General features: G+C 36.5%; 2 protein-coding genes across 2 annotated transcripts; one reads left to right on the plus strand and one right to left on the minus strand.

The window, feature by feature from the left end:
• The first annotated feature begins 25 nt into the window (after nucleotides 1-25).
• Nucleotides 26-2,366, plus strand: LOC105209254 (uncharacterized). The gene is made up of 4 exons (XM_054234167.1): nucleotides 26-166; nucleotides 262-309; nucleotides 1,766-1,882; nucleotides 1,945-2,366. Exons 1-4 carry the CDS (start codon nucleotides 110-112, stop codon nucleotides 2,308-2,310), a joined length of 588 nt encoding a protein of 195 aa, XP_054090142.1. The 5' UTR covers nucleotides 26-109; the 3' UTR covers nucleotides 2,311-2,366.
• LOC105209255 (cilia- and flagella-associated protein 61) lies at nucleotides 2,344-9,552 on the minus strand. Its single transcript, XM_011179568.3, has 17 exons — nucleotides 9,116-9,552; nucleotides 8,876-9,057; nucleotides 8,671-8,815; nucleotides 8,370-8,514; nucleotides 8,108-8,253; nucleotides 7,927-8,037; nucleotides 7,696-7,865; nucleotides 7,340-7,632; nucleotides 6,752-7,110; nucleotides 6,504-6,696; nucleotides 6,146-6,432; nucleotides 5,856-6,086; nucleotides 4,715-5,289; nucleotides 4,486-4,649; nucleotides 3,022-3,273; nucleotides 2,742-2,954; nucleotides 2,344-2,655 (listed from the first exon to the last, which is right to left on the minus strand). Exons 1-17 carry the CDS (start codon nucleotides 9,430-9,432, stop codon nucleotides 2,470-2,472), a joined length of 3,969 nt encoding a protein of 1,322 aa, XP_011177870.2. The 5' UTR covers nucleotides 9,433-9,552; the 3' UTR covers nucleotides 2,344-2,469.
• Between the last annotated feature and the right edge of the window lie 2,414 nt (nucleotides 9,553-11,966).

Here is an 11,966-nt window from a genome sequence, read left to right on the forward strand (position 1 = left end):
ATTTATATTTTAGGTAGTGCAACTAACCTAGAAAAGCAATACCGTGTGGCAACTATAAAACTATTTGCTGAAAGACAGTACCGAATTCTGTTAACTTCGAGTTTTTTACATGAAAATAATGCTTAAATTCAAATTATTTGTGCTCTTTGCGTGCTTAGCTTACAGTGTGAGTTTTTTTGCTTAAAGTTTTCATAATTTTTTTTCCAAAAAAAATTGACTAATAGTAATTGTTGTTGTTATTACATTTCATCCACCTTGAAGTGTGCTGAAGCCGTGGAGATAGATTGTAGGCGACCGCCACAATTAGTTGTAAGTACAAGTGTGAAAAGTATTTGTAAGGGACTAACAACCAGTCCTAGGTCCAAGTTCCGATCGCAGAAAATTTTTAACTTAAAAAAAAGGGCTAAAAAATAAGTAGTTTTTTGGATGGGTTAGGACTTTGTCGGTAATGTACAAATGTATCATTCAAATTCAAATTACACATACGAGAATTTACTCTTCTCTCTCTCAAAGTGATCAGGGTGACGAGTAGGTTTGAAATACGGTTGTCTGTCCATCTGTGCAAGTTATAACTTGAGTAAAAATTGAGGTATCTTGATGAAACTTGGTAAACAGATTTGCTGCATAGGATCACATTATGAAGGTGCATATTTGGATGTAATTTTTTTGGGGGAAGTGGGTGTGGCCCCGTCCCTACTAAGTTTTTTGTTCATATCGCGTAAACTACTTGAGCTATATCAACCAAACTCAATAGAGTCGTTTCTTTTATGTACTCTCTTATACAGTCCAGAAATGGAGGAAATCGGATTATAAACACGACCTCCTTCCATACAAATGTTATGTTGAAAACTACGAAAAATGCTTTAATTCAGTAAGGAAAACCATCAGAAGCCTTAAATTTCATTGTAAAGAAGGTACGGAAGAGCTGCACTCAATTGGTATACAAAATTTTAAATGGGGGTGGTACCGTCCACTTATGGGTCAAAAACCATTTTTCAGAAATTACTCGACCAATTTCAATGAAATTCGGTTCGTAATATTTTCTTGACATCCCAATAATATGTTGTGAAAATAGGTCACATCGGTTCACAACCACGCCTACTTACTATATACCAGAACTGTGAAGTCGATCGGAATCATTTACTTTCGGAGATATCATTTACTTTCGGAAGATATCGGAACTGAACTCGCCCTACTAAATATCGCCGAAATCGGACCATAAGTATTCAAGGCCCCATATATCGAACATGAGGACCTCAGTGTTTCTAATATTTTTTAAGCGAAAATATAGATAAGTCTCTCAGATATTTTGAAGAAATTCAGAGGGAATATTTTTCTTCTAATAATATGTCTCCGTGCCAAAAATGAGTGAAATCGGGTCGTAACTTCACCTAACTCCCATATACTTAATATTAGGGTTTCCAAACTTTCATTGGACTTTATACCGTATATATGACGAATATGTGGGTTAATAAAAAAAATTAATAAAACTAAATGAATAAATTGTGAGAGTATGAAATGTTCGGTTACACCCGAACTTAGCCCTTCCTTGCTTGTAATTTTCCTTCTTGGCAAACATGAGCCTCGTTCGTACCCTCAACGTTCACCTAACACTAAACATAAACGTAAATGTTCGGTTACACCCGAACTTAGCTCTTCCTTGCTTGTTATTTTCGGTCTTGGCAAACATGAGCCTCGTTCGTACCCTCAACTTTCACTTAAATTGCATTTTCATTGATATTTAAACCTTTGCTTAACTCCCCAGCAACCGAATCTGTGCTGTAAAGGCGGCGATAGTGTACCTTCGCTGAAGACGTGTGCTCAACGTCTGGGTGTGAATCTAGAAGACCAAACAGGTGCAATACCTCTGCAGACCGCCGCAGTAAGTATAACATCAAACACTTTGCAAACAAACACACGACTCTCTCATCTCTCTACCGACAGTGCTTCGCTGAGTGCATCGTTAAGGAGTCGCAGTACATTACAGAGCCCGAAAAGGTCAACTTTGAAGCGCTACAAACTTATCTACAGACCAAATCCGACAATGATACCACGTATGTGGACACTATGATGACTGCCTATAAAAAATGTGAATTAGCGGCACAGCAAAGAATGCAAATGTTCCAACAGATACCGTACGGTGGCGGTGCGATCGCACAACGGCGCATCTGCAGTCCCTTCTACGGCATACTGCTCAGTTGTGTGCACATGGAGTACTTCATGAATTGCCCCGCGCAGCGTTGGAACGAGAATGAAGAGTGCGCTTTGGCGAAACAATTTGTAAAACAGTGTACTGTTGGCGCTTCATGAAGATATCACCCAAATGATAGTTGTATTTGTTATGTAAATAACGAAAAATATATATATTTAAGCACATATGAATTAGAACAGTTATGTAATACTTGCTGAATTTCGTTACAAAAATAGAAGTCAAAACTGTTATACAAAAAATACAGTAAAAAATAAACCTTATATATTCAACTTGCTCGATAAATTTAGATGGAAGTCCTCCGGTAATGCAAACGGATATATAAAGTCATCGCGATGTTTGCGCAAGAAACGCAATAAGCTTTTCTCAACCTCCTCCGTATGCCCCGCATCGGCCATGTACTGTTTCATGAATTGCTTGCGTCTACGCCGATCCACACCCAGCTCCTGTGCACAAATCATACAACGACGGTCATATACTGTATGTAATACAACAACAACTTTTGGAGTGTACTGTCTCCACCATAACTCACCATATCCATGACCTCCTTGGCCATTTCCTTGCCAAACGTATGTATACGGCTGCTCAAGTTTTCAAAGTTGGGATGCATGATCAGTTCGGTCCATGGTTCCTCGAAGAAATCAACAAAACTGGTGATGTCGTTGAGGTACCAACGCGTGTGTAAATCATTCAACAGCGCCTGATGCTTACCCACAAAGTATTGTAAATGATCAAAGCTGCGTTTCTGACGTAGAGAATAAAGAAGAATTTTTTTTTTAATTTAATATTAAAAAAAGTAATACTATTCTTACAGCTCTGGTGACACAAGTGATCTCCTCTACAATGCCATGCTCATTGATGCGTACACGTGAGAAATTGCCATCATAGGTGACTAGTGTTAGCATATAATTGTTATCCAGATGATTGGCGATATAACGTTTGGGTAAGATCGCTTTAGCCATGTAATGGCCTAACGGTAGTTGCGCTTGAAAATAAACGGGTTGTAGATATTTCTCCGTGCCTGGCGGTTCTTCATCCCAATGTAGATTTAGACTTCTAATTAGCTGGGAATTAAATTAAGGAATAGATAATTTGATTTTTTTGCTATAATCACATGATGTATGATCGCGTCATATGACTTTGTGTTATTCCAATATGATAAATTATTAAAAAATATAACTTATCATATTCATGTGATGCGTTACTTTAATCCATATGATGTCACATCACAACACCACATGTTCAATTATATTGTAATTATATTGTAATGTGTTATTTTGCAATATTTCACTATCAATCAACTAAATCATAGCAATGCATGTTAAAAATGATTTAAAAAAATCTAGTTTTACACATTCATGTGATAATATGATGTCATATCACATCACTTCATTATAAATGATATCACATATACATATTTGTGAGTACTCTCAGCTTAAAAATGACAAAAGAATATCTGTCAGGTTCTGCAAACCGAGTGAAAGCGAAAATTAAAAAAAAATGTGGAATTTGAAAAGTAAAATCGAAGTTCAGTACATCAAATATACTAAATATAAGATTGAAAGTGAATTTGCTTAAATTTCACTCGGAAGTGAATTGCAGAACTTCCTTAAAACAGGCAAATAAAAAATCAAATTGTCATATGATGTCACATCACATGATTTCCAGTTCAATTACCTCACATATCTATGTTATTTGTCACTTGCTTGCTTAAAAATGTATTATTTGGCACTATGCTATTATGAATGTTCTGTCTACCAAACGGAGAACATATATCACATCTGAAGACTACACCCAAGATGATTTACATCGTATGATTTTTTATACAAAAAACAAACAAAAGTTGCTTTTGTTATTTTGAGACGTTGAATGATATTGCATTGAGTAACATCACATCGTGATAAGGCAATATGTTAGATCAACTCACATCACATCATAATACATAGCATAAAATCACATCACCTAACATCAGGTATTCTCACATCACAGCAGCATTTGTGTCATTAAATGGCTTTGAACTTAACAAATACTTTATACTGGAATACACAAATTTCATTACATCATAAATGATCGCATTGTAAAAGTGCAAATCGGATTAGAACATATAAAAGATAGTAAATAGCGAACTGTGAGTGAATCAGAATCAGACTGCCGATCTTACATGAAAGGAACTTCGAAATCAGATCATTCACCCTTGAATACCTCTACCAAATAGATCACTTTATATGGCTATGGCAGAAACTCTAATATTTATAAAATAACACATTTCAATTTACCTTAGCCGCTTTCTCCTCCTTTGCCACATGAACATACTGATGATTGCGTTTATTCCGCATGCGCGTGCAATTGCCTACAGCATAGATATTCGGGTCGCTAGTGCAGAAATTATCATCGACCAGCACTAAAGAGTTCTCCATCTCAATATTGGCGCTTTCCAATACTAGACAGTGTCAATAAATATATAAGATATGCTTGTAAATAGTAGTACAAAGTCATGCCACTCACAATCGACTATCTTCGAGCTGATAATATGCGGATAAAAGCTGACAAACAGATCGCATGGCATTGTCATTAAGGTGCCATTGGGATAATTTTCGAATGCTGCATGCGAGATGATCTTCTCATTGTAGTAGTATATCCACTTCCGCAAGATCCAATGTGCCTCGACTTTGACACCCAAATCTTCAACCATACCTTGCAGTATCACCTCTATATTCATATCCATATTGCTGATGTTATATTTAACGCAGGACTCACGTGACTTAGCGTCCCATGGCACCACCAGCGTTATGAACTGTGGCGGTATTTTGTGATTAATGAGAAAGTTTATGAACTCATAGGTGCCCAGGTGTGTGCCGAATACGATTATATTGATATCATTGGAGTTTTGATCATTGCGTATGGCCTCGAGTTTGTGATACATTGTGATTTTATCGAAACGACTGTTGATTTGCAAGTAGTTGAAGGGGCGTGAATCACGTTGTACGGCTGGTGGCTTACCAAAGCGCTGACTCATTGAGAATATGAGTTTACCATAGAACATCTCACATCCATTGGATAAGACAATTGCTTGATCTTCACTGCGAAAGTTCGGTATAAAGAAAAAACATTTATTGATTAGTAACGGTATTAAAGAATCTAGTGAAATGTGTGGAGGGTAAGGATGCTAAGGAGGTCGATATCAACTATAGAAGAGGTGACTTTAAACTCGGAGGTCGATAATGTGATTCTTTTCGACCTCGCGACAGTTGGATCTACATAACTAGAACGAGGTCGGACTTTTAATCGACCCAGAACTGTCAAAAATATGACTTTCTTCCGAAAGCTTTCCTATTTTAGGTCTATAAATAGCGACCTTAGATGTTTTGTGGATACAGTAATTGGAGAGTTATTGAAATTAAATTATATTTCCGAGAAAAGAAATTAGTCTTTTATCTCGATACCTTATTGACTTATCGATCCAAACTGGTTCAGATCGTCAAAATATTAGACTTTGGTCAGATAAAATCCGTGTCAATTTCGGTACGCAGAAGCGGCTGTCGTGTGAATTGATTCACTACTGTAATCGTTAAGGTCCCATCAATTCATGACAAGTTCTCTAAGCGTCTGAGTTTCACCCCTTCGGAGAACCGTCTATCTAACTTACCCTTTGATTCTCTTCACCGACGCACTGACGAACGAGGCGAATTTGCGCAAATCCATGCAACGTGTTGTGTCACGTATAAAACTATTGCTGTTCTCGAAATTAATATAACAGTCATTTTGATTCTCGCACATGCTGCATTCAAAGTCATTGTCATAGGCGCTCTCCACCACACCCATCGCGGCGATGACGACGACACGCAAGCGTGGCAAACAACAATGGCAATTTTTGTCGCTGCGAAGACAACGAAGTAGTTAAAATATCTTATATTAACACCCAATACTCAGGCTCACCTAGCATTCTTGAAGTTGAACAGCAACACACGAAGTAAAGCGCGCGTCAAACTATTGAAACCGATTATTATAATCGGCTCCGTATTACCGTATGCCTTCGATGGCAACAAATTATTATAGTAGAGTGCAACATTTCCATCAAGAGTATCAGGTATTTGTTCACTGAGTCGTTCGGATGTTGTCGATTTCGGTTTGCTGTATTTACGGCGATGTATTAGTGCGATGGGTCGCGGTTCGATGGGTTGCATTTGTTTGACCAAGTCGTTAATTAAGGGTTTTTTATGGCTCTGTGGGAGTACAGAATTTAACATTTGAGTTTCACACTTTAGTCAAATCGCTCGCTCGCTTTCTTACTCACCATAGTTGGTGCCACATAGAATAGTTCCCAATAACCGGTGGCACATGATATTTGTCGGAATATTGCATCCGATTCCCAAATATAATTCGGATGCAATTTCAGTAAGACAATCTCGCCAGGATTGTGGCTGAAACACACCTCGTGACGCATGAAAATATATTTATATTCCAGTTCGTGTTGTCTAATGAAGGGTCTACAAATAAATTGATTGCAGAATGTAGCGAGCACTCTTTTCATTCACTAATTACCGTATAATTGCGAATCCAACAATGATATTGTTCTCCATGGCGCGCATCGAATCACCACAACGTATGGTTAAGAAATGAAATTCGCTTATGGGATTCTCCAATACATCCGCTATTACATCGCTAATGAGTTTAGATTCGGCCAACGTTTCGGGTGGTATGAAAAACGATTGCTTCAGTGCGAATAAAGTGTAGGTTGAGGCGCGTTTATTGAGCATGGCACCCGATTTTTGTATGATTCTTTCAATGGTGAAAACATCATCGGGTATCAAATTCATTACACCAATATGTCCGAAGATTGTGCTGCGATTTATGATATAAACCATGTCATCAATTCTAGCACCGGGGCGTGGAACAAGACCCTAAATGGGATATACAAGAAGAATTAGAAAGAAATTTAGTGTTTTGGAGAATTACAAAAAATGTCTTCAGAGAAAGTCTGTTACTGATGAGAAACTGTTATCTTTTAGAGATATGTTCGACTTTTTAATTGGATGAGTTTTCTATTTATATACTAAGGGAACCGAACTAAGCTTGTACTTCATAAACTTTTTTTCATGAATTGATCTTTTACCCTTATCTCCAACTCACCACAAACAATCCCAGCAACATTTCGACACTTCTCGATATATTCATCTTACTCGGTATGGATATAATGCAGTAATCTCGATCGGGATGTGCCGTAAAAGCCGTGGCAATGAAGCGTGAAGCAAAGCGTGTGTCTGTCGTCTCACCAATTCCCAGTAATTTTATGGCGAACACGTTCGAATATGTATCGAAGGGAAACTGGCCATCGGTGGCTTCATCATGCGTCTCCGGTATGTTGTAACGTATGCGTAAACGTTTACGGAATTGCGTTTGATAGTGTTCGGGACTCTTGAAATCTTTGAAATGTTTAATAAATAATTTACATGCGTAATTTGTTGTTGTATTCAATTTTTACATACAAGTATCGATGAGTTCCATTTTGCGATAGAATTCTTCCCGTAAGAAAAAATATTTAATGCTCGTTTCGTTTATGCCATAATTGAAGCTGCCACGCACCGAGCGTCGTACTGTCGTTACAATATTGTTGCCCTTTGCTGTGGGACATTCTGGGCGCATGCATGTTTTATCGCTGTGTTTTTTGAGATTTGAAATTTTTATGAATATAATTTCGTTAGGTATTTGAAATTTACCTTGATTCGGGCATTTTTGATGCTGACATTAATCTCTCCAATTGTTGATCGTATATTTCGTCGACCACCTCTTTGGTGAAGAATTTAAGGGATGGCTTCTTTTCAATGCCTCTAAAAATTTTAGGTAATTTATTACATATATATTTTATATACTTCCTTAGATCTTAGAAATTATACTCACGTTACCGTTAAGCGCTTCTCACCAAAAGGTTTATTTGGGTCGTATCGTATCATATTACCGAAGCCTTCGCATTCGAAATTCTCCACCAAGGTCAGTATGCTGACATCATCATTGAGCCAAATGAAACCAACGGTCTGATGTTGTAACTGGAAGTATAAAAATACGCTCCATGATATGAACAGAATTACGATAATTTTGACTAATCTACTATAAATGGGTTGGTGTCATAATTTTCATATTCCTCACTAATCTTCCTACCTACCTCACAAGCTATAAAGGTATTGTGTTTATCATCTTCATCTAGTTCTTTTTGCAATTCTTCTGCTATATAAAAATCACCATATTCCTCACGCAAATCTGGACGATCCACATCGATTACTTCTACGATATCGTCATTGTCTTCGGGTCTGCAAAGATATTAAAAATATGTAGAGATTTGTGAAGATACAAGAAGTGGATTCACAGTTAGGGACTCTTATTCTCGATGACTGCTTAGTGGTACTTCTTCCCTCCCGCCCCACTGTGTATATAATAACCTTATTTAATGGCACAAAAATACTCACAGAGCTCTCCGGTAACGCATACGCTCGATAACATTATTTCGATGTATTATGTGGAGACGTTGCACATTTCGACATTTTTGAACGCTAAAAACACGCGGATACAACACTTTGCTAATACCCTGAACCATGTCATAGCAAGGGGTGTCTGCAGGTGAAATACAATATAAGCTTATATTCAATAAGAAACTCGAGTCACAACATTCACCTTCCGGTGGCAAATTCGGATCGTCCGGCATCTGAAGGATCACAATATAACGAATCTTAAATTCACGATGAAAGAATTCTGCAAGTATGCGTATTATTAGCTCCGGATTGTATTTCGGAAAGAATATAAAGCGTGTGAAGAACATTGTATCGCCCCAATTTAGTGGAAATTCATTATTGAAACTGTACAAAATCACTCAAGAATCAGTATATATAACTAACAGATTGGTCGTATGCTCACCAAAAGTGATGTTTCAACCAATGTATCCAGCAATCGGGCGGCAAAGCGCCTAACAGTGGATAATAACTGAATTCGGCGTAACCGATAATGGTCACATCGGCTTGGCGTTTGCGCACTATAATGCGTTGTGCAGCATATTCCAGGAAGAAATCGGCGGCATGATAGAAACCACGTGGCGATGGACCGAAGAAACGTGTCTCATTCCAGCGCAACATTGTCGAAATGTAGCCGAAATCACGTTCTATATCGGTAACACCGCTCATTAGGTACTGATTCTCCTCCGATTTGGGATCCATACTTTGGTGGTGATGATCCATTTTCCGGCAGTTTGTTTGTGTTTTTATAAATTAATGATTTTTTCGCCTTCAAAAATTTGTATTCAAAAAAAATTTGGTTTGACTTTTGTAGTTTTTGAAATTTCTTTTGTATTTTTTTCGGAAGTTAGATTATTAATAAAATTATGGCTGGCAATTTTATCGATGAATAAAATATTGTTTGCCTATTATATTCTGCCATGCACATTGTAAGAACTAAGAAAAGGTAGATATTTGTAAATAATATAATATCCTCATGTTCGTCTTAAGGGGTTAGGGGTAGTCATGATTTTCAAAAAATCAATTTTTTTTTTTTGCATTTTCGTTAAGTGTAATATCTTACATATATTCTCTGAAAATATGAAGTTGATCCGATAATTATTTTTCGAGTTATACGACAAATAACAAAGAGGGCTTGGACACTCCAAAAAAGCTAATGTAAAACTTTCTTTAAATGCTTTTTTCTCAAAACTATGTTTTTGAAATGGTGACAACTGTAACTCGAAAACTGCTCACTAGATTTTAATCAGCTTGTCACAATAATCTTGGACTTGATCGAAGCTTTTTTATTTTTTAAAAAATTTCTATTTTTAAGACCAAATTTTTTGATGTTGATTTTTTCCCAAAAATCTAGAAAAAAACTCTTCCGCCATTTTGTTAATTAAAAAAAAAAGCTTCGATCAGGCCCAGGATTATCTATTTATAAAAGTATTTTTTCTTATCCGATTGATTTTAGATAAATCTCTAAGGACTTGTCATTGCAAGGACCTGTTTTTGGAACTGGGTCAACTCAAACAGCTATAACTTTGGAAATTATAATTTTTTTTTTTTCAAATTTTGGTAACTTCAAGTCAAACCATTGTGTAATAATGCCATATTATTACTTTTGTAAAATAACATGATTTAATAGCAAAAAAAAAATTACTTAAAATTCCTTTTTTTCGTGTCTATGACTACCTCTAACCCCTTAATAAAAAATAAGTTTTATTGTAATTCAAACTTAAAGACTGTCGTGTAAGGCCTAAGCTGTGGAAGACTCCTTACTGTATATTAATATCTACTCGACCATACTGTCGAATCGATCGAGTCAAATATAAAGAGAACGTGTGCAGTAAAAATCCTTTAAATTTTAGGGAAAAGTAGTCTGCTTTAGTCCAATAAGCAGCTGAGGGATGTTCTGTAATCAAGTTATATGGTCAGGGGACGTACATATGTAGGTCAGTTAGATAGTTCAAAGTAGTTCATTTGGTATGTATCACTAGACGGATTAAGGTGATTGTTTCTACGACAGTTGGTTCTATCCGCCAGTTGGTATATCCGATTATAAGGTTTACTATATCGAGGCAATCTCGTTAGAGTAGTAATATTCCCAAAATTATTAACTTAATATTTTATATACTACTTGAAGTTGTCTGTACCACCAATTCACTATGTAATTTTGTGGTTTTAACGGACAATTGATTTGATTGGCTTACCAGAGTCATTTATCCGTTCGCAAGAAAATGACCAAGCTCTTAAGCACGGATGCGTTTCCCAGGATAAATACAGTACATCTCTATATATGTATAAGTAGTTTAAGACCCTGTAAGAAAACCTAATAGCTAAAAATAGTGTCTACTTTACAAAATCATATAAAGAGCCTACTAAAAGAACAATGGATCAGCTGAGACCATCGACTTTAAACTCAAAGATGGCTAAAGGTAACGGATCATTAGAACTTAGTTCACTTTAATAATGCCAGAACCAAGCTACTAGATAGTTCAAATATCTCCCATCTGGATGACACTAACTTGGTACCGGGAATTTGGTCCAGAACTTTGTTGCTGACTTTTTCGTCTAAATAGTATTCGAAATCGTATTCTTATAAAATACTTTGTCTCTCTCGTACTTTTTCTTTAAAATTCTGATATTGATAACATTTTTTCGCAACTCACTTTCTAAATTCGCACAGGACTTCCAAATAAAATTCAATTTTATTACATTTCCATACAAAATAGTTGCATTAGCATTATATACTCATTATGCAGTATTTCAAAGTAAATTTATGAAATTATGAAATTTGCCGAAAATCTCTTTCAATTTGGATTTTCATTATAGCGCGGAGAAATAGTAATTCTACAAAGCAATGGCTGCAAAACCACATCAAAATAAATACAGACAAACACACAAAGACTGCGGCCAGCAACCAAATGCATTACACTAGCAATTGTTGCAATTATTATTATTGTTGTTGTTACAACAGTCTTTGCATGCTGCGACAAAACGTAGCTGCTGCTTCGCCAAGGCCTTAGGTGTTATCTGCTGCTTTGCCAGTAGTTTCCCAGTCGTTTGTAGTTTTGCATTTTATTTCATTTTTTTTTATTTTCATATTTTATTTTACGTTGCGTTTACCGCCTTTGTTATGTCATTTATTTTGAGTAAATAAAGGAACACAGACGTCGTGACAGCAATAGTGGGGAAAAATAAGAAGAAAGCAAGCAAGAAAATCATAATAATGTGCGCTCATTGTGTTGTCAGTGTGGCGAAATGACAGACGC

This window comes from Zeugodacus cucurbitae, chromosome 6, assembly GCF_028554725.1.
Source record: "Zeugodacus cucurbitae isolate PBARC_wt_2022May chromosome 6, idZeuCucr1.2, whole genome shotgun sequence".
Lineage (NCBI taxonomy): Eukaryota > Metazoa > Arthropoda > Insecta > Diptera > Tephritidae > Zeugodacus > Zeugodacus cucurbitae.